This window comes from Myodes glareolus, chromosome 14, assembly GCF_982192425.1.
Source record: "Myodes glareolus chromosome 14, mMyoGla1.1, whole genome shotgun sequence".
NCBI classification, from domain to species: domain Eukaryota; kingdom Metazoa; phylum Chordata; class Mammalia; order Rodentia; family Cricetidae; genus Myodes; species Myodes glareolus.
In genome coordinates this window covers 9,324,593-9,350,385 of record NC_142039.1, presented here as the reverse complement: position 1 = coordinate 9,350,385, position 25,793 = coordinate 9,324,593, and the positions used below count along the sequence as shown (strand labels likewise).

At 41.9% G+C, this 25,793-nt stretch overlaps 1 protein-coding gene across 1 annotated transcript in view; it reads right to left on the bottom strand.

Moving 5' to 3' along the window:
- Positions 1 to 2,866: 2,866 nt before the first annotated feature.
- Positions 2,867 to 25,793, bottom strand: part of Dnajc1 (DnaJ heat shock protein family (Hsp40) member C1) — a 181,062-nt gene continuing 158,135 nt past the window's right edge. Inside the window, exons 10-12 of the mRNA XM_048460701.3 lie at positions 8,231 to 8,279; positions 5,444 to 5,892; positions 2,867 to 3,066 (exon numbers count right to left, since the gene is read on the bottom strand). Coding sequence (XP_048316658.1) covers positions 2,998 to 3,066; positions 5,444 to 5,892; positions 8,231 to 8,279 — 567 coding nt within the window. The 3' untranslated portion in view covers positions 2,867 to 2,997. The remainder of the gene's footprint in view (positions 3,067 to 5,443; positions 5,893 to 8,230; positions 8,280 to 25,793) is intronic.

The window sequence follows — 25,793 nt, the reverse complement described above, 5'->3', positions numbered from 1 at the left end:
GGGGGGTCACAGGTAACAGACCCCAGCTGTATATGATGGTGTGGGGGGGGTCACAGGGAACAGACCTCAGCTGTATATGATGGTGTGGGGGCTCACAGGTAACAGACCCCAGCTGTATATGATGGTGTGGGGGGATCACAGGGAACAGACCTCAGCTGTATATGATGGTGTGGGGGGCTCACAGGTAACAGACCCCAGCTGTATATGATGGTGTGGGGGGTCACAGGGAACAGACCTCAGCTGTATATGATGGTGTGGGGGGTCACAGGGAACAGACCTCAGCTGTATATGATGGCGTGGGCGGTCACAGGGAACAGACTCCAGCTGTATATGATGGTGTGGGGGGTCACAGGGAACAGACCTCAGCTGTATATGATGGTGTGTGGGGGGGTCACAGGGAACAGACCTCAGCTGTATATGATGGTGTGGGGGGGTCACAGGTAACAGACCCCAGCTGTATATGATGGCGTGGGCGGTCACAGGGAACAGATTCCAGCTGTATATGATGATGTGGGGGGGGTCACAGAGAACAGACCCCCCCCCAGCGTGTATATGATGGTGTGGACGGGTCTCACAGGGTGTCAGGCAAAGCATAGCTGCAGCCTAGCAACTACTCTCAGAAGGGCCTGACTGTTGTCAAGTGTGAGATTGATCCACTCATTGTTGAAAACACAAGAATGTCTTAAAATCTAGAGGCAATGTCTCAAAGAAATTCCATATCCATGAGGCAGGACTAGATCACCCTGGTGAGCAGCTGTAAAAGGTTCAAGAATGGGGTCTGCGGATGAGGCTGGAAAGTTCCTCTCATGGGGACATTAGGCAGGTCTCTGTCATCTAATAAGGGTAAAAAGATTCCACACGGTAGTGGCCACAACCAACTTCTCCCTAGCCTAACAAACAAACAACACAAGGTAGGTGGGGAGATGGGAGAAGACTTGCTGGCTCACACACCCAGGTCAGGGAGTAGAAAGCTGAGGAGCGGGTCTACCTGGAGACTGCACATCAAGAGGGCACTGGGAGTTGACAGAAGCGCAAGAACGTCCTGTCCTGCTGAGCACAAGACACTCCTGGGCCCTGCAGATCCCAGGGTTTGCTATGTGGGGCTAAAAAAGGGCCACAGATGGTGTAACTGGCTGGGCTGGTCTTCAGGTGTGTCCCTTTGGGACGTCCCTCCTGCTATGGACCAGCTCTTTCTAGGAAGGCCTTGCTGGGGCCTCGTGTTCTTAAGGAGTGTGAAGGAAGTAAATACCAGTTGTGTTTTACAAAGTGCTTCTGAGAAGGGTCTTACTATGTAGCCCTGGCTGGCCTAGAACTGACTGTATAGATCAGGCTAAGCTCAGACTTGCAGTCCCTCCTGGGTGTTAGAGTTACAGGTGTATATCACTATGTCCTGCTAGGAGATAAATTTGGATACAGAAACCCAGGAATGTGTACTAGGCATGACAGAGACACAGTTCAAAGCACTGTGACTGTAAAGGGTGCTCACAGATGTCACAAGCTGCATGGGAGGCAGGCCTGACGCTGGCCCTCATCCAGGACAATCTACTGTGTTTCTACCGCATGCTGTCTGCCTTGGATGGGTGGGATGGAGTCAGCTTGGAATGTACAGTGGCCACTTCATAGGCCATCAGCTCCAGGGCAGAAGTGCTGGGAGAAAGTTGCAGGCCCACATCTGGCTAGCCCTCCTGGGTTCTCACTGTCTTGTTTAAGCCACCTCTGTCAGGTAGAAGTGTCTTCTCCATGTCTCCATGGTCCCTTTTCCACAGAGCGAGGGGACGAAATTGCTCCAGGACACAAGCTGCTCAGTTGCTCTTTCACTTGCTCTTCTGCAGCTGAGTCTGAGATGCGCTTCACACAGGTTAGAGCCTGGAGGCTTCCCTTGTTGTCTGAGCTCAGGGAAGGGTCTACCTAGTTCCATGTCCTCAATGTGCACACTTTCAGGGCAGAGGTGACCTCTGCCACCATATCTCAATCCTTAGAGAAAAGGACATCTTTACAGACATCAAATCACTTCCCTCAAATGTGTTGTGGGTCCCTCACTGCTTTCCAGGTTAGGCTGCTGCACGTTCCAGCATGCTCAGCAGATGTGACAGATCCACGAGCGAGAGGGCTCAAGAGTCAACAGGACAGCAGAGCACAACCTATCCACTGAGAAACGGGACCCTCTTCTTGGCTCCCGAAACCTTGTGCAAGCGCTCTAGGAATAACTCTGCAGACTATATTAGCACATGCTCTTGTTAACTCAGACGTTTTTCTGAGCCAGTTAAGATGGCCTCTCGCTGCTGTCTGCCAGCCAGCTTGAGGTTAGCCTGGTATAAATCTCTAAGTTACCTGGTCTCACTGCTCAGTCCTAGCAGTGAATTAATTTTGCTTTTTAAGACAGGGTCTCACTGTGTAGCTCTGGCTGTCCTGGAACTTACTATGTAGACAAAGGTGGCCTAAAATTCACAGGGGTCCTCCTGCCTCTGCCTTCTGAGTGCTGGTGTATGGCACCTCAAGCAGCTGCTTCAGCTACATTATTAAGAGAACGTATTAGTCTGGAATTCCTCCATGTTAGTTCATTCACAGGCTCCCTGTCTGCTTGGCACTAGAACACTATTTTTTTTTTTTTAACATGGGAAGGAAGTTTGTTGGGGAAAGGGGAGAGAGAAAGAGAAGGAGAGAGAGAGAGAGAGAGAGAGAGAGAGAGAGAGAGAGAGAGAGAGAGAGAGAGAGAGAGCCCTGCCCCTCAGAGAAACGGCAGAAGGAGAGCTAGAACATTATTTGAAATCTTCCAGCAAAGTAAACTCTGCAGTGAGAGCAAGTTAAACCTGCAGAATGACCTACCCTTCCCCGAGACACAAAGCTGTAAACAGCACCACACAGAACTGATTGATTTTTTTTTAAACTAAGGCACATGACGTTTAGAAATACTGAGGTACAAAATGCAAATTTCTGCATGAGATTTCTGAAGTACTCATTTGGAAAATGATGGCGAAAAATCATCTTCCAGAAGCTTCAGCTTTTAGCTTGTTTTTTCTTTTGGACCAGTTCAACCAGCAGCTTATATCTAGCAATACAGTCTTCCTGTAGGAAGAAAAAAAGAGTGGTAACAGTTACTTCCATGGGTCAGTGCTCCTGGTATGGTCAGTTCACTGTGACCTAATTGCTGACTAGTGCCCAGTCCTAATGACGAAGTCTTGTATTCATTTCCTTAGAACCTTCTGGATCATCCTGGGAAAGCCTAGATGGCCCCAGGTAGACCTGGGCTGAGAAGACCTGCTGCAAGGCTGACCAAGGTGATGGTGCTGAGCATGGGGTGATAGTTGGGCGCAGTTAAGGTGACAGTGCCATCATGGTGACAATCCCCACCTCAGCTTGGGACCTGCTCCTAGCATGGTAGCATCCACTACCTTAGCATATCCCGTTTCAGAGATATCAAGAAACCTGAGGCCACAGCGCTCCTCTCCTTTGGATGTGCCTCACCCTGGTGGCTGCTGGAACTTACCTTTGTGAGCCACAGCATACTGCCAGCACAGAAGATGATCAAGTCTTCCTCACACTCTCCCCATTCCCACCTGTCACCCAAGCCAATGGCAACCTCAGAACTCCCATGGCTGCCATCCCTTGCATGGAACTAAGCACAGACAAGACGGGGGAAAGAGCCTCATTATCTTTAGGTGGGCACTGTGTATATTTCAGAAGCCATTCTGCTGGTTTCAATAATACCAATGCCATGCTATTGCAAGCATGTTAACTCGGGATCCAGGGCAAATGACTGTTGTTCTAAACAGGGTCCTTAATCTGGTACCTGAGACAGGGGATGGGTGCCCATTCTTTTGGATTTCAGGGCAGCAGTGTTGGACTAGCCTCTTTTAGGGAGTGCCTCCCTACATCCCAACACTACCCACCCACGCCGTCCAAGTATGAGCACAGCTGTGGTCAGTCTCGGCATTCAGCCTTTAACAGGACAGTGTTGGTAGTCCTGAGCTCCCATCAAGGCAGCTGGCATGAAGTCACCTCAGTCAGGCTGGCACCAGAGGGTCAGTGGGCAGCTCTCCTGCACCTGCGGCATTAGACCATATGTGATGCCTGTGGGCCTCTGTGGCCCTGCTCCTCTCTGGTAGAAACAGGAAGGTTCCAATCCCCTTCTGGTGCTTTCATTTTGAGCAAAACTCAATTTATCACACATGTAAATGGCTGAGTCTGACAAAAGTTGGAGAAACTCAGCAAAATTATTACTTCTGGAAACTGACTAGAGAGACTGGGAGAATTTGTGCTTCCTAAAGAGATTTACTGCTAATGGTTTATTCTTCTTCCTAGAGACTCTCAGCTTCATCATCATAAAGTAGGTGACAGATAACTACACCTACGCACGCAGGGACATGCATGGCCACAAGCTAGGTTTTCCAACACAGAATTTCAATTAAAAAAAAGTAAGTATGTAAATGAGCATCCATGTGCCCAGAGGCTACTTTTGATTTCTCTGTGCTCCCGGTACCTCACACTTGAGCACAGCCTGCAAGAAGAAGCTATGCTGGGGAGAAAGGCTGGCTTTGGGAAGATCTAGGAGCTCCATGAATGACAGCGAAGCCAAGGTTGGCTCTCAGCAGGACTCTTTCTGCTTGTATTTGAGAAGGGACATATTAGCAGCTGCTTAGAATGATAGCCAGTTATAAATGGTCTAAGTCCCAAGAGTCAGTCGAGTGTAAAGAGTCAAGGACAGCAATCCCACTTCAACAGCAGTCTTTGGGTGGTGAGGTGCCACTACAGACTCCAAATTTGTGACGCTGCAGGACTGAGAGTTACCACAACAAGTGTGGGATTGGCCCTACTTGCCCTTTGGGTTGCACTAGTCACAGGGCCAGAGGACCCTATGCTGCCTTCTGTGGACCATCAACACTTTTGCCAGCTCTGTTCCACTTAGACTGTCCTTCCTGAGTAGAATGAATGTTTCAGTAGGCTAGCAGGCTACAGTGGGGAGTTTATGTTTAAAAAAAATTAATAAATAAAAAATTATATGTTTGTGTGTACATATATATACACATTCTATATTACATGTATGTAATAGAATATACTAAATTTATTTTTGCTTGTGTGTATATATGCATATTTGTGCATATGTGGCTAGAGCACAAATGTGGAAGTTGGGATAACGAAGGAGTTAGTTCTTTCTTTCCTTTTCTAGGGACTTACCCGGTTACCAGGCTTGTAGGCAAGCACCCATCCACTGAGCCATCTGGCCAGCCTGTGATCTATTTTACAGGTGGCATTTCTTTGAGAAGAAAGGATAGCACCCTGACCTCATTTTCACCTCAGCAGTGTGCAACTTCCCAAGCTGAACAGAGACTGAAGACAACTGAAACACAAGGTCCTGGAGCCAGCGGGGAACAGAAAGGACGGGTGTAAGCAGGAGAGCAAGCATGGGGACAGCTACCTCAATGGGGAGTCCTTTGTTACCCACCTTACTCTTAGATGGCACACATTTGGCTATTTTGTCCCAGCGGTCAGAGGCTCCTTTTGGGTATTGCTGTAAGGCCAGTTCCAGAAGTTTCTGCTGACTCTGAGTCCATGTCTCCTCTGTAGCACGGGTTCTTTCTCTTCTCTGGTTCTCTTCGTCACTGGATTCGTTTTGTTCTGATATATCAAAGTCTTTTTGCCTCTTTCCTCTCATCTTCTCCTCTGGCTCCACTCTGGTGACTACCTCAGCCATTCTGGCTGACTTCCGCCTCCGAGGCCGGACTTCTGTGGCCATTATCTCCTGCTCACCCTCTGCAGTCTCTGGTCCCTCATCCTCCATGGTCCCTGCCGAGTCCTCCCGCTGGGTGATGATATCATCTGGCAAGGCTGTGGCTATCTTGATGGGCCTGGAATTCTGCACATTCGACTTCAGTTCAGAGAGCCTGACCATTCCTAGGAAAAGCCACAGAACACAGGAAAACAGGCCATGGTGAACTCAGGCGACCAGCAGTGTCTACCACTTATACACCAACGTGCTCCACATTTTACACGCATTGCTTGGTTTACCTTTTACAGTATTCACCCCAATCTTACACACGAGGGAAGAAAGTGGCAGAGATGGGAGTTGGACCTAGTTCTGACTCCTTGTCTTTGTCCTTGTCACTGCTCTGAGGAATTAAGGGTATGTATGTCCAGCTCTGATCAAAGAACAGGACTTTCTAGAGAAGGAAACCTGATACTCATCTCTACAATCTAGGTTTCATTAGTTCTATTAGTGTAATTATGAGGACTGTGCCTCCCCTGCAGGCGAGCACACAGGCACAGCATTCTAGCAACTCTCACTACTTTTTATTTACTGTGTTTATGGAGGCCAAGAGCACACCTCGTGTGACTTGGTTCTTTTCTTTCACCAAGTGGGTCGCAGGCCTGGTGGCAAATGTCTATACCTGCTAAGCCATCACTCAGCCCAAGGTGAATTGACTTTATTTTATTTCTACCCAGACATGTTTCTCTGGGTAGTCCTGACTGTCCTGGAACCCAGAGGTCCACCTGCCTCTTTCTGAAGGCATGTGCTACCAGCTCTGGCTTCAAGGTGAATTTGTAAAAGCAGGGAAAGGATATTACTAAAAGGTTAAGCCTTTTACCTCACAAAGGAAGACAACCAAATAGAAACACATGAATGGGAACAAGTTGTGAACCTCAGTGATTAGACTGGCAAGGACGAGAGGCAGAGCAACCCCACAACAGTTTGCACTGGAACACTGGCATTGGCAACAGGGGCTCTCATACAATGTTCTGTAGTACTATAACCCACTTTGTATGTCTCTAAGAAACCATGCTTAAAATCTCACTTAATTCTACTTAATTTAAGCTTCAGTTATTTTATTTTTGTGTGCATGTGTGTGTATGGATGCTTGCACATGTGCCTATGCATGTGGAGGCTACAGGTCATCACCAAGTGCATTCCTTCTTTTTCTGAACCCGGAGCTCACCAGTTCAGCTAGAATGGCCTGTCAGCGAGCCCAGGGGTCCTCTTGTCTTCCCCTTGCTAGCAGTGGGACTACAGGCACATGATGCTGTACCTAGCTTTGTCACATGGGTGTCAAGGATGGAACTCAGGTCTTCATGTTTGTGAGGCAAGCACTTTACAGCTGAGCCATCTTCCTAGCCCCAAGTTTTAATTACAAAAGCTAAATGTGGTACTGGTTACGACATTAGAGTGAATTTAGCCTTTCTGGAGGACAGTTTGTCAGATGTAGGTAAGCCTTAAAAATAAACTTACTTTAATTCATGGTCTATATCCATGTACCAATCAATAATGTCATTTAGTTATGAAATATACCAAAGGAAAAAAATGAATATAAAGATAAAGGTAAAAATATTATCATATATATGATATACATGTTTGTATGCCAGGCATATATATATGATGTGTGTGTGTGTGTGTGTGTGTGTGTGTGTTTCTGTATGTCAGTCTGCAAGCAGACAATGGTGACCAGCAGCATACTGTCTTATTGAGTGGACCAACTCTACCAAGAACTATACAAGGGCTACTGGAATTGCCATTTTGTTCCATTTCATTCAAGCTCACATGCACAAACACACACACAAACACATTTTCTCAAACACAGGGTTTCATTTAACAGGCTGTCAATTTTTAGTAATGGAGGCTGGTCTCCAAAGAACTGTGGTTAAAAGAACTACTTTGTATCCCTCACTCTGGAGAACAGTTTCCCGATTCTTTTCAGAGGAAAGCAGGGTATGGTCATGCCTAGGGAACCATGCAGCTGCTCAGGGGCAGACAGCAAGCCCCACGGAGACCGTGGCGACTGCAGCAGCTCTCCGACACCAGTCACACCAGTCTATGGAGAAGTTGTGAAATATCACTGCCATTCTCAGTTCCTCTGCCCAGACAAATCCCTTTGTGAGAGAGGAAGCTGATTACAGTCTTTCCTAAAGCTAGCACATCCTTTTTGAGGAGACAGGATCCCAAGGTATGCTAACACTCTAAATCTTTAAACTTATTAAATACAAATTCTCAGCATTAACTGTGTGTGCAGGACCAGACTGATTTGGTGTCTATGACTATCCACAGAAACAGGATCAGGAGAGGTCTCTGGGCAAACTATCATCATTGATATCTAAAGACGTTATTATAAAAAGGGATTAATTGCGAAGAAACCGTGTCAGATTAGTGATAAGGTAGATACTAACTCACTTGGGGAAAAAGTGACTTCATCTTTCAGTTGCTTGGATACATGAAATAAAAATGGGTATGGTGGGAACTCACCTGGGGAACAGGTGATTGAGTCCTTCAGTTCCTTGGCTTTGGTTGTCACCTGTTTGGAAATATAAAAAGCAAGACATCTTACTTCCCACATGTCTGGGAAACTGATTTATTTTCAGGTAAGGGCCATGTGAAGGAACAAGTGTCATGGAAGTCTTGGGAATGTGCACTGTTGACTCCTGGGCACAAATATAGGCAGTACGCACAACCAGAGTGCCCAAACTGTCAGCCTCAGCTTCTTCCTACAGAGTATCCCAAGCCAGGGAATGCTCATGTACAGAGACCTCCTATTGAGAACATCTAAATACTCATATTTAGATGCTATATACATAATAAATGTGCTGAGATCCTCAGTTGTTATGGCAGTTGGACTGTTGGGGTAGCTGGTGTGCTCTTTCAAAGCAAGTACAATGTACCTGATCCCAGCTTTTCTATATGTGCATCTGTCCTTAGCTCTCCCTTCACAACTCCCAGTGAGGTTCAGTCCTTGCCTCACTTTAGGCCAGTCTACTTATCAAGGAAAACGAGGCCCAAGAAATTAAATGTCTTGCTCTAAAATGCCCCTCTACAGCAGAATGAGAACCCAAATCATTTCCCTAATTTCAGTGGCAGTGAATTATTCTAGACTGCTTAAAACAGTTGTAAATAGCTGTGCAAATGGACTAGTATTTTTAGTTAGGATTTCCAGAAACAGAATGTATCTTTCCCTGGAAGATACTGTACCAGTGAGTATAGTGGAGGTGGGGGTGGGGGGTAATATCCATGCTAATCATGATATAAGATACCCCACACACTAGAAAGAAACCCAGGATCACAGAAGAGTTACCAGAGGAACATCTTTTGGTGAGTCAAGGCATATAGAGCCAAGAAACAGAACAGATTCATCTGTGAGTGTGGAGCTATCTCTCTGAGTGCCAGTCTCAGTGTCCCCTTCAAGGCTCAGAAGAAGACTCACAGCAAGCGTGGGACTTTGATCTGAGGGTGAAATGATCTCTCCACTATGTACTTTTCTGCATCAGTTTCTTTATTCTTCTTCCGCTGTTGTTCTTCTGTTCTGTAAAGTTCCCAGTTTATATACACACACAAACAAAGACAATTGTCTGAGCTTGGACGTCCCTTATCTTTGAAGGTCCCAAATGTGATCTGTATGAAAGACTCCTTTCCTGAATGCGTGTCCTGCCAAAGGTAAGATAGTTGCAGGGAAGTGGCTTCTAATGTCTCATGGAATGAAGCAGAGATTAGACTGTGGGAAGCAGGGTTATTGACTGCGTGACTAAATTTCCCACTGGAGGTGTGCATTAAGTCATGGGGATAAAAGAATTGTAGAGAAATGTGTTTCATCATGTTCTGATGTCTCAGGCATGAAAGATCCAATAATTTCTTTATAATATAATTATGCTTTATATTATCTGATATTATCTAATACATCAACTAATAATTCCTTTACAAATAATTATTTTAATTTATCCTCAAAAAACTCAAGAGATAGAAGCCTGTATCTTTTTTCGGGGCATATAGCTTAGAGTAATCAACAGTAACAAAAAAGACAAAAGAAAACCAAGGAAATTAGTAAAATGGGTAAGAGCTAGGTAAGTGGACAGATACATGGGTCCAAGGTTCTGTTTAACAAAAGGAACTCTGTGATCCTCTAAACTGTCTAGGGTATATGTCACAGTCCTGGTGTCCTCAGGTAACTCAGGAAAGAAGACATTGGCTGTAGTGGTATTTTCAGTCATATTTTCAGATTCTGGCTCACTTGCTATCTTTACTATTAATATAATAACAGAAATTATGGCCTGGCATAATGGCTCAACAGCTTAAGGTGCTTGCCACACAAACTTGGTTATAAAAGTTAGATACCTGGGACTCATGTGGAAAGGTGGAGAGAGAGCAGATGCTACAAAGCTGTTTCCCGGTCTCCACACATAGTGCTACTGCATGTGCACCCCACTTTCTTTCTCCACACAGATAAGTCTGCAATTACGCACCTAAGAGGTATATATTACTTTCTCTATTTACTTTAGCTTTCCATTTGGATTTCCCATTCACTACAACCCAGAACTACTGCAGCTTTCAAATTCAAAGTAGATTCTGCTACCTAAGAATTAAATAAACCATTTGAAAAATATTTACAGTTGGTAGGAAGCAGTACTGAACAATCTTAAATCTTTTTAAAGTCTTTAATTGTGCTCTGCTGCGGGAGTATCTTCCGCTGCTTCAGCCAATAGTCGCTGAAGCACGAGCCCACGGTGCTGTGGGAGCGCCTTCCACTCTGTCAGCCAATAGCCGCTGAAATACCAGCCCACTGGGGTGTGGTATATTTCTCTTTTAAAAAAAGCCACAGAGCTCGGCTCGGGCCTCTTGATTCCAACGCTTGTTCCCTGCTCCTGCTCCCGGCTCCTGCTCCAGCGACTAGGCTCCCTTCCTGACGGTTTATGGTGTATGTAAGTTTTACCCCCCCAAATAAATAACCCCTTAAAACATAACTGGTGTGGGATTGATTCGCAGTTATTTGGCACCCAGCGTTTGGTTTAGGAACCACCCCAGCCCCCCACCCCCAGCTCGGCTGGGCCAGCTGGGCTTGGCACGAGCCCTCCCTCAGCCATAACCTCCATGCCTCCCAGGATACACAGGTCCGGACAGTCTCTGCTGGCCTACTTTGCCCTGTTCTGCATGGATTTTTAAATTTTTCCTTGCAACGTGAGTCAAAGAGCTCACAGCGCAAGCTCCCTTTGAAGTTCCAGCAAGCTGTTTAAAACCCCCTGACATCCGCAATAACTGATTGGGAGTGCTGCAAGCAGCTTGACCCTTAATCCCAGCACAGGGACACGGGGCCCAAAGCACTAGGCCTCTTTAGCAACAGCGCAGTGACTGTGTCACGACCCTCTGCATCGGGTTGAACAGAGCGGCAGGGCACGAGAGCCCGGCTGGGGTAGGCCAGGCTGCCTTGATTATGGGCCACTAGAAGCTCTCTACCTTTTGTGATCTGTGAATTTAACCTCTGGATTTGAGTGTATATATTCTAGAGTTTACTTCCTGAATCAACGCCATTGCCACGTGGATTCAGGTGCGCCTCACCTCCTACTGGCAGGCAACGGTCATTACAGGTAAGATTCTTCTTTTTGGTTGAAAATAAATACATACATACATACAAGTACAATTTCTTTTGATTGAAAATGTCAGAAAATATTACTATCCAAAAGTTCAATGGTTTTTTTAATTGCGCTATGGAGGATATTCTGAAGTATGTCTCTGATATTCCTCTTACTTTGTTATTCCTGGGATCTGTTGTTTTTCTGGTGTTTGGCTATTTTATAAGAAAGATACAGTCTTTACAGACTGAATCTACAATGCTGAGGGCAGAGATTAAAACCTTAAGAACAATTCAGAGTGATACCAACCTCCTCAAAAAAGAGTTTGGAGATTTCAAGGAGGAAACTAGATCAGAGTTTGGAGTTTTCAAGCAGGAGACTAGATCAGAGTTTGGAGTTTTCAAGCAGGAGACTAGATCAGAGTTTGGAGTTCTTGAGGAGACTAGATCTTTGTCTGATATGACTCGGTTGACTGACCAAAATATCAAGAAGGTACAGTCTGATATTGCTTCTTTAGAAGGGAGCTTCACTGCTCTGGAGGAGGGGACAACCAAAATGACTTGTAACCTCCAGTCCATGACTGTAAGTACTGAAACATTAGCTGAGAGGATTATAACCATTGAATGTGAAAATCGGACTTTATCAAAAGGGTATGATAGATTAATTGACAGGATTTCCATACAAGAAGGCACAGTACATGCCATGAGGATTATGTCCCAGGAGGATATGGTATCTCTAACGGACAAGCTCCACGCCTTAGAATTATCAATGAAGGCGATTGTGTCCAAGGAGGAAATGGTGTCTCTGACGGACAAGCTCCATGCCTTAGAATCGTTAATGAAGGCTTTGGAGCATAATACTGGACAGGAGATTCAGGACTTACAGAAGGCAATGGTGAGCAGATTTAATAAAATTGAGGAAATCATAGACTCTGATGAACAGGAGCAAAAGGTAGAAAGGCAACATTCACCTCAAAAAACTCTCAGTCTACATAGAGTTATACCTGCCTTTCCAGTAATAACATCAGAAAAGATAACCGGCTCCAAAAACCCTAAGGTCATTAAAGAACATACATGGGAGCCTATACGTATGAAAGATCTGAAAGAATTTAAACAAGCCATTGTGAATTATGGACTACATTCATCCTTTGTTAGGGAGATGTTAAAATCCTGGGCTCTGAGCAGCAGGGCCACCCCTCAAGATTGGAACCAGCTCACATCAGCTGTCCTCGAGAACGGACCTTTATGGCATTTCAAATGCCTATTCAAACAAGAGGCCAGACTTTTACAACAACAAGAATCAGCAAAAGGAATTGAGGTTTCTCTAGATCAAATTCTAGAGGAAGGACCTTACTCTGATCCTCAGGAACAAGCTCTTTATGATGAAAACATTTTATCCATATGTGCTACAGCAGCTCTAAGGGCCTGGGACAGGGTTCAAGACTCAGGTCAGAGAGTAGAATCGTATGTCAGGGTCAAACAGGGTCAGAGAGAACCCTTTAGTGACTTTTTGCAATGACTAACTAAGGCTGTACAAATAGGGATACCTGATACCTGATTCAGAAGCAAGAAATATAGTAATTGAGTCTTTGGCATATGAGAATGCCAATGTAGAATGCAAAAGGATCCTGGGGCCTTTAAAGCTCAGATCAGCGCCTTTGGATGAATGGGTTTTACATACAATGAATGTTGATACATTTGATTATGGCAATGAAACATGGGTACAAGAAGCAATTTCCAAAGGTAAAAGGAGACATCAGATTACAAAATGCTTTCATTGTGGCAAAATGGGACACATGAAAAGGGACTGCAGACAATGGAATTCCAGGAATAATGCCTCTTCTAGGAATAACAGGAATAGGAGGACTCAGCCTTCAGGTTTATGTAGGAGATGTGGAAAGGGCAGGCATTGGATGAATGAGTGTAGGTCAACAAGAGATAAACAGGGCAACCCGTTGCCATAGGGAAACTCAAAAGGGGGCCTCTCGAAGGCCCCCATGGCAAATGTGGTCCAGTCATTTCCGATCACTGCAGAGAACATGCCTCTTCAGGGAAATTAGAATGTCCCATGCCTGCTGTTAAAAGCAATAACGGCCTGAAGGATGAGTTAAATGTGGTGAATGAATCAAGAAATCTAAGAGGACAAAGTAAACGAATATTCTGGCAGACTTCTATAAATGAACAAAGACCACAGCTAAGAGTGTGTGTAAATGGCAAATTTATTACTGGCTTACTGGACACAGGTGCAGATGTAAGTATCATTACTCCAGAATCTTGGCATCCGCATTGGCCTCTTCAGGAGGTAGATATTCAGTTCTTAGGAATTGGAACCCTATCTCGAGTAAGACAAAGCACGAGATGGGTTAATTGTATAGGTCCAGACGGACAAATAGGAAAACTAAGGCCATATGTAGCAAATATTGCAGTGAATTTATGGGGCCGTGACCTATTGCAGCAATGGAATACCCAAATTAACATTCCTGCTGCTTCTAGAGCCTATATTTCTGAGGACAATATTACAAGATATTACAGATGGCAGAAACCAGCCATTAGAGCTATACAAGAACACAACACAATTGATGGCCCTTCAGAGGTACCAACAGCCATGCCTTTACAATGGTTGACTGAGAAACCAATATGGACTAAACAGTGGCCTTTAGCTGAGGAAAATTTACAGGCTTTAGAATAGCTGGTACAAGAGCAATTAGATGCTGGACATATAGAAGAATCTACCAGCCCTTGGAACTCTCCTGTATTTGTTGTTAAAAAAAAATCTGGTAAATGGAGAATGGTGACAGATCTTAGAGCTATCAACAAGGTTATTCAACCTATGAGCCCTCTGCAATCTGGAATTCCTTTGCCCTCCCTGTTACCAAAGGGATGGCCTCTTATAGTTATTGATCTGAAAGATTGTTTCTTCACTATACCATTACAAGAAAAAGATAGAGAAAAGTTTGCTTTCACAGTGCCTACCAATAATAACTCTCAGCCTGCAAGGAGGTACCAGTGGACTGTCCTCCCACAGGGAATGTTAAACTCTCCCACCCTGTGCCAATATTTTGTAAGCCAACCATTGAAAATTATACACAATTTTCTAAGTCTATAATATACCACTATATGGATGATATCCTGATATCTGATCAAAACAAAGACACCTTAGAAAGGCTGTTTGAAGAAGTAAAAATAGTATTACCTAAATGGGGATTGCAAATTGCTCCTGAAAAAATTCAGAGAGGAGATTCTGTTAATTATTTAGGTTATAAAATAGGTTTACAAAGAATTAAGACTCAAAAGGAACAAATCAGGAGAGACCGGTTACGAACTCTTAATGACTTTCAAAGATTATTAGGAGACATTTCCAGTCTACAATCAGCTGTTGGGATAACACCTGATCTAATAATTCATTTAAACAAAACCTTAGATGGTGACAAAGATTTGAATAGTCCCAGAGAGTTAACAGCTGAAGCAGAAAAGGAACTGACGATGGTTGAGGAAAAATTACAGGAGGCACATGTAGATAGGGTGGATTCAAATCTTAGTTGCATTCTAGTCATATTGCCTTCCAGAATTTCTCCTATGGGAATTTTAATGCAGAGGGAAGATACTATTTTAGAATGGATCTTTTTACCACACAAACCAAGTAAAAAATTAAAAACTTATGTGGAAAAAGTCTCTGAATTGATTATAAAAGGAAAATTGAGACTTCATCAATTAGCAGGTATAGACCCAGCAGAAATTATAGTGCCTTTCACTGCTGATGAAATAAAAAAGTTGTGGGAAGACAATGAACCATGGCAAAGAGCTTGTGCTAATTTTTTGGAAGAAATCAATAACAATTACCCAAAAAGCAAGAGACTTAACTTTATAAAGAGAATTTCTTGGATCCTCCCTCGAATTGTCCGTGATGCTCCAATAACCAGAGCCCATACATTTTATACTGATGCTAATAAATCAGGGAAAGCAGGTTACAAATCAGAAGAATTGAGTAAAGTGGAACAAAGTCCTTATGATTCTGTCTAGAAGGCAGAATTATATGCCATCCTTATGGTGCTTAGAGATTTTAAAGAACCTCTTACTATAATCACTGACTCACAATATGCAGAAAGAGTTATTTTGCATATTGAAACTGCTGAATTTATACCTGATGATACAGAACTGACCTCATTGTTTATCCAGGTACAAGACATGATCAGAAACAGGCTCTGCCCTATGTATATAACGCATATCCGATCCCATACGGGTCTGCCAGGTCCTCTAGCACAAGGTAATGCAGATATTGATCAATTATTGATTGGTAGTGTGCTGCAGGCATCTGAATTTCATAAAAAACATCATGTCAATAGCAAAGGCTTGAAAAAAGAGTTTTCTATTACATGGCAACAAGCTAAGGAGATTGTAAAGAAATGCCCTACTTGTTCTTTTTATAATCAAACACCATTGCCTGTAGGGACTAATCCAAAGGGTATTAAAAGGAATGAAATTTGGCAGATGGATGTGTTTCACTTTCCAGAATTTGGCAAATTAAAATATGTACATCACACCATTGACACGTACTCAGGTTTCCAATGGGCAACTGCTTTAAGCTCAGAAAAAGCTGATTCAGTAATCACTCATTTATTAGAAGTTATGGCCATCATGGGTATACCTACACAGATAAAGATGGATAATGGTCCAGCTTATGTTTCTAGGAAAATGACACGATTTTTTGCTTATTATAATATTAAGCATGTTACAGGTATACCATACAATCCTACAGGTCAAGCAGTTATAGAAAGATCAAATTGAACTATAAAAGATATGTTGAACAAACAGAAAGGGGTGGAAAATACCCCCAGGATTAGGTTACATAATGCTTTATTAACCTTGAATTTTCTGAATGCTAATGAGAAGGGGACAATGGCTGCAGAAAGACATTGGATATTGGAAAAGTCTGCTGAATTAAATCAACCAATTTATTTCAAGGATGTGCTGACCTCACAGTGGAAGTCAGGAGATGTGCTGCATTGGGGAAGGGGTTTTGCTCTTGTTTCCACAGGAGAAGAAAAATTGTGGATACCATCAAAATTAATAAAGGTTAGATCTGAAGAGAAGAAACCTCTTGGAACGGAGAAATGACAGCATCTACAATGATGATGACCATACAGGTGGTAAGAAAAACATAAAATGGGGGCAGGGTTCTGTTCTTGTCTCCACAGGAAAACACTCGTCTTTGAAAAATTCAAAGTACCCTGGATGTTTAAATACTGACAGATGGAAAAATAACTACCCAATATGGATTATCAAGAAAACTGAATAGGTTCTGTGAATATGAAGCTCTGGAATATACTAAATCATATTTCTGAATTTATAGAGCTGGTTTTGGAGTTGGACTCTTGGCTCGGTCCCTCTCTAATTCCAAACCTGTTGTTAGGAGAAAAACCCAGAGTTTCTGGAGTTTCTGTCTTATGTCAAGAGCCATGATATGAGACAGAAAGAAATATGAGTTTAGAAAACATCTTTGCTTTTCTTCATATCTATCATACTCTTCATTGAATATGTCTATCATACCTTTCATTGAATATGTTTGTGTATGTCTATATAATTAATGTTGAAGTTTTCCACAATGAACAATGAGTTCTTTCTGCACTGACATTTGAAGTTTTCAGGAAGAAGATGGGACCCCCATAACAACAACTCCACTCGGTTGATAGGACGTCATGATACTGATAGTGCTACTACAAGTCCTGTTTCGGGTATCAGCTGCACAGATGATTCCAACTTGGTTAGCTGAAATGGTGCACATCTTGTACAACATTCTGGCCAGACCTCCACAAAATACTCAGAGACTGTTTGCAATTTTAAAAGACATTGACCTTGAAATTTAACCATCATTTTAGTTTCACAGGATCCTCCAGAAAGAACCATACCCCCATGACAGCTGGAAGTAATTCTAGAGGACGATATCCCCTCTCTCAGCAAAGTTTGTCCTAAGGTTTAGGAACAATATTTAGGGATTGATTATAATTAGTATACGGTTGAGAGTTGGGAAAGGAATTTTATAAGCTCAGGTATCTTTTGAAAAAAAAAGGGGGGGATAATTGGATAGATAATAATGGTATTTGTGAGTTATTGTTTATAGATAATTACATCGGCATATATTGAATATTGTATGTAAGCATGCTTCTACCTGTTTAAAACATTTTTTATGTATTGATAAATATTGTATTGATATATGTATACCATATTGCAGTGTACATTTCTACCTCTGATTCAGATACTCATATATTGTTTATGTATTGATATTTATTGTTTACATTTGGAGGCCATTGTCCTTATTTATTGCACAGTTGTTTATTCTCTTAGTCTTTAAGTTAGATACATGTTAAGAATTTTAGATCAATAGTCATCTATGTCTGTCATATTTATGGTTAGACTAATCAGGTTCTTTAGATACATAGAGATTATATATAAATAGTCTTCAACCTCTTCAAAGAGCTGTAGAAAATGGCATTTAATTTAATCTTAGAGTTCTGTGTAGTGAGACACAATCACTCCTGGCAATACCGACCTATTCTTGAGAGATTGTTGAGCACCAAAGACAAAACTGGCCTCTGGGTAAGGAACTGCTCATACCTCAACTACTGACAAATACACGGTATCCGGAAATAGATAAACAGAACTGTCAAATCTTGCCAAGACAGGGTAAGACGGTTTTGAAAAATCTCTTGTCTGTTAAAATCCGGAAATGGATAAAATCCGGAAATGGATAAACAGAACTGTTAAATCTTGCCAAGACAGGGTAAGATGGTTTTGAAAAATCTCTTGCCTGTTAAAAGTAATCTGTCAGTTATTCTAGGCCTAAGTCAAAGTTGGTTGCTTCAACGCTGCAAACAGGTCTTTGGTGATTGCCCAGGTAGCCAGTTGTCTCTGTGATCTGTTGCATGTTTTGGAAGTTCTTTGATTGCACTTCCTAATTTCTCAGGTAACATTATTTCCCTTCTCGGATCTTCTATGGGGTTGAAGACTAGATAAATGTAGCTACTTTCCTCTCATGACTTGGCCAAGTTATTTATTATACAAGACTTTAGCTAGTTAGAATAGGATATTTGTACTTATCGTATATAATTGTGTAGGTTTGTACTTACTGTATATAATTTCGTAGTAGGCTTAGAACTCTCTTACTTAAACAAAAGGGGGAGGTGCTGAGGGAGTATTGGCTGCTTCAGTCAATAGTCGCTGAAGCACGAGCCCACGGTGCTGTGGGAGCGCCTTCCGCTCCGTCAGCCAATAGCTGCTGAAATACCAGCCCACTGGGACGTGGTATATTTCTCTTTTAAAAAGAGCCACAGAGCTTGGCTCGGGCCTCTTGGTTCCAGCGCTTGGTCCCGGCTCCTGCTCCAGCGACTAGGCTCCCTTCCTGACGGTTTATGGTGTATGTAAGTTTTACCCCCCAAAATAAATAACCCCTTAAAACATAACTGGTGTGGGATTGATTCGCCGTTAGTGCTCATCTTATTCATTAAAACAGGAGGACCTTTTAACTGACTGACCGTCTTTACAAATGGCACTGACGTCATGTGTTGGGAGGAAACACTTCTGTGACAGACACTAGCATAGCTTTGTAGATACTGTTAGCACACCAGTGAGCACTGAAACAACCCAGTATGTATTCACCATGTCCCTCTCTGATTAGTACCTTCTCAAAACATTAGGAAAAGGAGGCAACTTGAACCACATTAGTCTCTGAGTATTGGATCACGGTCAATATGACATTATCCAAATAACCGAAGTTACTAGATTAAGTTCCTACTCTACAAGATGATTTTCTTATAAGAGCACAGGTTATGCTGTGAGCTGAGCAACTGCCGTATGAAGAAGGATGACCATAGTATTCAAAGTGCCTATGACTTAACTAGAAAATTGGAAATAGGCCTTAAAGTAGATGTTATGTTTTTACTAAGATACTAAAAACTGTTAGTGACAGAACATGTAGAGGCCACAGAAACAATGAGTGTCTGAAGTGGAAGAATTGATTTCAGCCTGGCCTGAGGCCATACAAGTGCTTGAGAGATGTGGGCAGAAGGATTGTGAATCTGAAGCCAGCCTGGGCTTCATAGGAAGATTTTTTTCCATCCAACCCTTTCAAAAACATTTCTAAGCAATGTTTTTTCGGGGGTGGGCGGTGCTGAGGGTGAAACTCAGTCAGGGTTGCACATGTTTGGTGCAGGAGGATAAGACTGGACCCAGTGTCCGGTAGTCAGCTATTGGGAAAGACGTCTTAAACTGTGGATTGACAGGAGTCCTGCTACAAAGCCCGCTATGCTTACTGGTCAGTTGCTGGGACAATGCTGCTCTGTGTTCCTTTGGCCTCTGAAGATGAAAAGACTTTGACTGAGGCGTGGTTAACAGAATAAAGCTGCAGTATACGAGGGTCCAAAGGGCAACAAGGACTAAGAAAGAGTCACCTGGGTTGAGTTCTTAACCCAGACCTCCATTAATTAGCTCTACAGCCTTGAACAAATACCCTTTCTAGAATGTTACTTGCAGCAAAGTGGTACTGGTTCATATTAACACAGTATTTTCATCCTGCTGTTGCATGGATTGCATTTCCTAACCACCCTATGAAACTGGTATCACAACGAAGAAACTGAAGCTCAGAGTTCCCAGAGGAATGACAGTCACACAGTTCATAAACAGGAGTCAGACACCAATACCAGGTTTTCTTTGTAAACTATGGAGTCTGCATTAATTATCCTGTTTTAGTTCAAGTATTCTGTTTCCCTGGTTGTGACATTAGTAATGAAATACCTTTTTACTCTATTCAATAATTACCAAAGGTTGGCTTATGGCATCACTGTGGTTGGAATGGTGGTATTATACTCTGTCTAATAGACAAAAAGAGCTCACAAAAAGGTGATCCCAGAACTTGAGATCAAATGCCTTTAATCCCAGCACTAGGAGGTGAGACAGGAGCAGTATGACTGGTTAGAGACAGGAATATAAGGTGGAAGAGGCAAGAACTCAGTGAGTGGAGTGTGGGGTGTGGAGTCTTTATGAGTCGTGGAGATAGGATCTTGCCCTTTTTCAGTCTGAGGTAGAGGTAAGAGCCAGTGGTTGGATGCTTTGCTTTTCTGATCTTCAGGTTGAACCCCATTTATTATTTGTGCAACAGGTATTCATCTCTTGTTCAACTAAAACTGAATAGCCCAATGAGCTCTAGGTTTGTCTATATTGCCACAAACAGCATTTCCCAGTTTATGGTTGAGACGCTCTCTTCTACATGCACAGACCACATTCTCTCTACCCATCCTATTGGGTGAGCTCACTGAATAGAGTAAAAAGGTATTTAATCTGTAAGGCTCCTTCTCAAGACAATCATGCTCCCCCACTTCATTATGTCTGTTTAGCAGCATCTCAGGAAGGGTTTCCCACAATTTTATCTTAGGTTCCTCCAGTTTCTATCTTCTTAGGCTATGTTATTTATTATTACTATTCATATTAGAATGTCATCATCTGACTTCTCCATATAATCAGATTTTTCCTACAACGTTTCTCTGCAGTCTCACAGATCAGCTGTCTTTGCTTGAATGGCTACAGCTTAGTTCAGGAAAACTTCTAATCCAGCTCAATGGTAGGGAAAAAGGAGTAAGTGCTCCCATGACTGCACATTACTTCCATAATGTCCCACTGAAGACAATTAGTTATGCAGCCACGTCATAGGTCAGAAGACTCAGTACCAGTGAGCCTGACTACAAATCTATTACAGAAGAGTAAGGATAAAATATATTTTGATGAACAGCACACAAGAATCTTCTGCAATTTGTAGATTTTTTTTACACTGAAAACCTATGTGTATAATATTATGTTTAATGTGTGAAAAGTCATTCTGTAAGCTGTCATAATACCGTGACCTGGTAAGTGCTTTTTCACTTACTGTACTGGAATTGCCTATTTGGTAAGTAGTGGTGGTTATTGGTTCTGTATTTTGTGGAGTTTCTAGCTGCCTTTCTTTTGTACAAGCACACACACATTTCAAACACACACGCACACACACACACACACACACACACACACACAATAAATACAGTGCCAAAATTCTAAGCTATACTATCTATTCTAAAAACACCACTTTCCCAGAGTTCTGATCCTTGTCAGAAACCCTCAATCTCTTGTTCCAACTTGCATATCCTGTTCTTGTCAGCTACACACTGTACAGTGTTGTGACTGACATGACCGCTGTTACAGGACTTGATCCATGACTGCGTGGAGCTCATGTCCCACTTCTGATGGAGGATAACCTCCCGTATTCGCTCTTACACAGGACACACCCCAGAGTCGGTCTAATGACGTTCTGTCACTCTGACATGCCTACTGTGAGGGACTGTGCTCCATACCAAGGAGATCTTTGAGGATCCATGTATTCTTCGTGCCTGTAAATGTCCCATGACCTTCCCCACATATCCATTTAGTTTTGGAAACTCTTACAAAGTGGCCCCAGGTATTCTTTCTTTGTTGAATCAAAGATCTGGCCCCTAAATTCTCTTTTACCAAGACTCAATCAGAACTGGATCAAGGATTTAATTCTTATAATTCTTTTAAAAGTTAAAAGTTTGTCCTTTTATCAAATGGACCTAAGAAACAAGCGGGTGTCACTGTTCTAATATCTAACAAAATACACTTCAAGCTAAAATAAGTCAAAAGAGACAAAGGTCATTTCATATTAGTCATAGGAAAAATGCGTCAAGAGAAAATTTCAATACGGAACATCTATACCCCAAATACAAGGGCACCCTCATATGTCAAAGAAACACTTCTAAAGCTTAAATCATATATTAAATCTCACACACTAATAGTGGGAGACTTCAACTCTTCCCCTCTCACCACTGGGCAGGTCTGTCAGACAAAAAAAATGAACAGAGAAATAAGAGAACTAACAGATGTTATGACTCAAATGGACTTAACAGACATCTACAGAATATTCATTCTAAATAGAAAAGAATATACCTTCTTCTCAGCACCTCATGGAACCTTCTCAAAAACTTACCACATATTAGGTAACAGAACAAACCTCAACAAATAAAAAAAAAAATTGGAATAACCCAATGTACCTTATCAGATCACATGGTTTAAAACTAGAAGTCAACAGCAATACGAATTCCAGAAAACCCACAAACACATGGAAATTAAACAATGCTCACTCGAATGGGTCAAGGAAGAAATAAAGGGAGAAATTACAGACTTCTTAAAATTCAATGAAAATGACCACACAACATACCCAAATTTATGGGACACCATGAAAGCAGTGTTAAGAGGAAAGGTCATAGCACTAAACGCCTATATAAAGAAGCTGGAAAAATCCCACACTAGTGAATTAACAGAACATTTGAAAACTTTATAACGAAAAGAAGCAAACTCACCTAAGAGAACTAGATGGCAAGAAATAATCAAATTGAGAGCTGAAATCAACAACATAGAAACAAAGACAACAATACAAAGAATCAATGAGACAAAGCGTTGGTTCTTCGAGAAAAATCAACAAAATAGACAAACCTTTATCCAAACTAACCAAAAGGCAGAGAGAGAATATCCAAATTGACAAAATCAGAAATGAAAAGGGGGACATAACAACAGACACGGAGGAAATACAGAGGACCATCAGGTCATATTTTGAAAACCTGTACTCCACAAAATTGGAAAACTTATAGAAAATGGACAACTTTCTGGATAAATATCACTTACCAAAACTAAATCAAGACCAGATAAACAAATTAAACAGACCTATAACTGCTGAAGAAATAGAAACAGTCATCAAAAGTCTCCCCCCCACCCTCAAAAAAAGCCCAGGACCAGATGGTTTCAGCTCAGAATTCTACAAGACTTTCAAAGAACTAATACCAATACTCCTCAAATTATTCCACACAATAGAAACAGAAGGAACATTGTCAAACTCTTTTTATGAGGCTACAATTACCCTGATACCCAAACCACAGAAAGACATTATTAAGAAAGAGAATCACGGACCAATCTCATTCATGAACATTGATGCAAAAATACTAAATAAAATACTGGCAAATCGAATCCAAAAACACATCAGAACCATCATCCAAGCAGACCAAGTCAGCTTCATCCCCACAGATGCAGGGATGGTTCAACATACGAAAACTGTCAACATAATCCACCATATAAACAAGCTAAAAAATAAAAACCACATGATCATCTCATTAGATGCCAAAAGCTTTTGACAAAATACAACATCCCTTTCTGATAAAGCTCTTGGAGAGAGCAGGGATACAAGGAACATACGTAAACATAATGAAGCCAACAGCTAACATCAAACTAAATGGAGAGAAACTCCCAGCGATTCCACTGAAATCAGGAACAAGACAAGGTTGTCCACTCTCTACATATCTATTCAATATAGTCCTTGAGGTCCTAGCTAGAGCAATAAGACACCAAAAGATCAAGGGGCTACAAACTGGAAAAGAAGTCAAACTCTCACTGTTTGCTGATGACATGATAGTTTACATAAGTGATCCCAAAAATTCTACCAAGGAACTTCGACAATTCAAACACTTTCAACAATGTAGAAGGATACAAGATTAACTCAAAAAATTCAGTAGCCCTCCTGTACACAGATGATAAAAGGGCTGTGGAAGAAATCAGGCAATCAACACCCTTCACAATAGCCACAACTAGCATAAAATATATCGGAGTAACCCTAACCAAACAAGTGGAAGACTTGTATGACAAGAACTTTAAATATTTGAAGAAAGTGGAAAGATCTCCCATGCTCTTGGGTAGGTAGAATTAACATAGTAAAAATGGCAATCTTATCAAAAGCAATCTACACATTCAATGCAATGTCCAGCAAAATTCTTCAAAGACCTTGAAAGAACATTACTCAACTTCATATGGAAAAGCAAAAAACAAAACAAAAAAAAACAAAACAAAAACAAAAAAACCTAGGATAGCCAAAACAAGCCTGTACAATAAAAGAACTTCTGGAGGCATCACAATCCCTGACTTCAAACTCTACTACAGACTTACAGTACTGAAAACAGCCTGGTGTTGGCATAAGAACAGACAGGAGGAGCAATGGAACTGAATAGAAGACCTGAATATCAATCCACACATCTTCAAACACTGATTTTTGACAGAGAAGCAAAAAATATAAAATGGTAAAGAAAAAGTATATTTAATTTTATGCCAGTGGTGCTGGCATAACTGGATATCAACATGTAGAACAATGAAAATAGACCCCTATCTATCACCATGCACAAAACAAGTCCAAATGGATCAAAGACCTCTACATAAAGTCAGCCACACTGAACCTCATTGGCAGAGGGAACCACTTCCTAAATATAACTCCAGCAGCACAGACACTGAGAGAAACAATTAATAAATGGGACCTCCTGAAACTGAAAAGCTTCTGTAAAGCAAAGGACACAGTCAACAAGACAAAATGACAGCCTACAGAATGGGAAGAGATCTTCACTAACCCCACATCAGACAGAGATCTGATCTCCAAAATATACAAAGAACTCAAGAAACTGGACACCAAAAGAATACAATAAAAAAAGTGGGAGTACAGAGAACTTTCAACAGATGAATCTAAAATGGCTGAAAGACACTTAAGGAAATGTTCAACATCCTTAGTCATCAGAGAAATGCAAATCAAGACAACTCTGAGATTCCATCTTACACCTGTAAGAATGGCCAAGATCAAAAACACTGATGACAACTTATGCTGGAGAGGTTGTGGGGAAAAAGGAACACTTCTGCATTGCTGGTGGGAATGCAAACTGGTTCAACCCCTTTGGATGCCAGTGTGGCAATTTCTCAGAAAATTTGGAAACAACCCTCCTCAATACCACTTTTGGGTACATATCCAAAGGATGTTCAATCATGCCACAAAGACATGTGCTCAACTATGTTCATAGCAGCATTGTTTGTCATAGCCAGCACCTGGAAACAACTAGATGTCCCTCGCCTGAAGAATGGATAAGGAAAATGTGGTACATTTACACAATGGAGTACTACACAGCAGAAAAAAAAGACATCTTGAAATTTGCAGGAAAATGGATGGAGCTAGAAAACATTATTTTGAGTGAGGTAACCCAGACACAGAAATTCAAGTATCACAGGTACTCACTCATAGGTGGTTTTTAAACAGAAAGCAAAGAAAGTCAGCTCACAAACCACAATCCCAGATAATTTAGTCAACAATGAGGGCACTAAGAAAGACTTACATAGATCTAATCTACATGGGAAGTAGAAAGTAGAAAAAGACAAGATCTCCTGAGTAAATTGGGAGCATGGGGACCTTAGTGGAGGGTTAAAGGGTAGGGGAGAGGCAGGGAGGGGAGCAGAGAAAAATGTAGAGCTCAATAAAAATCAATAAAAAAGTTTGCCTTTCTATTCTGCTTTCTAGGAGATTTCCCTAAAGATAATTTTCAACAATTCTGTTGTTTTATTTGATACTTATTTTTGTTTTGA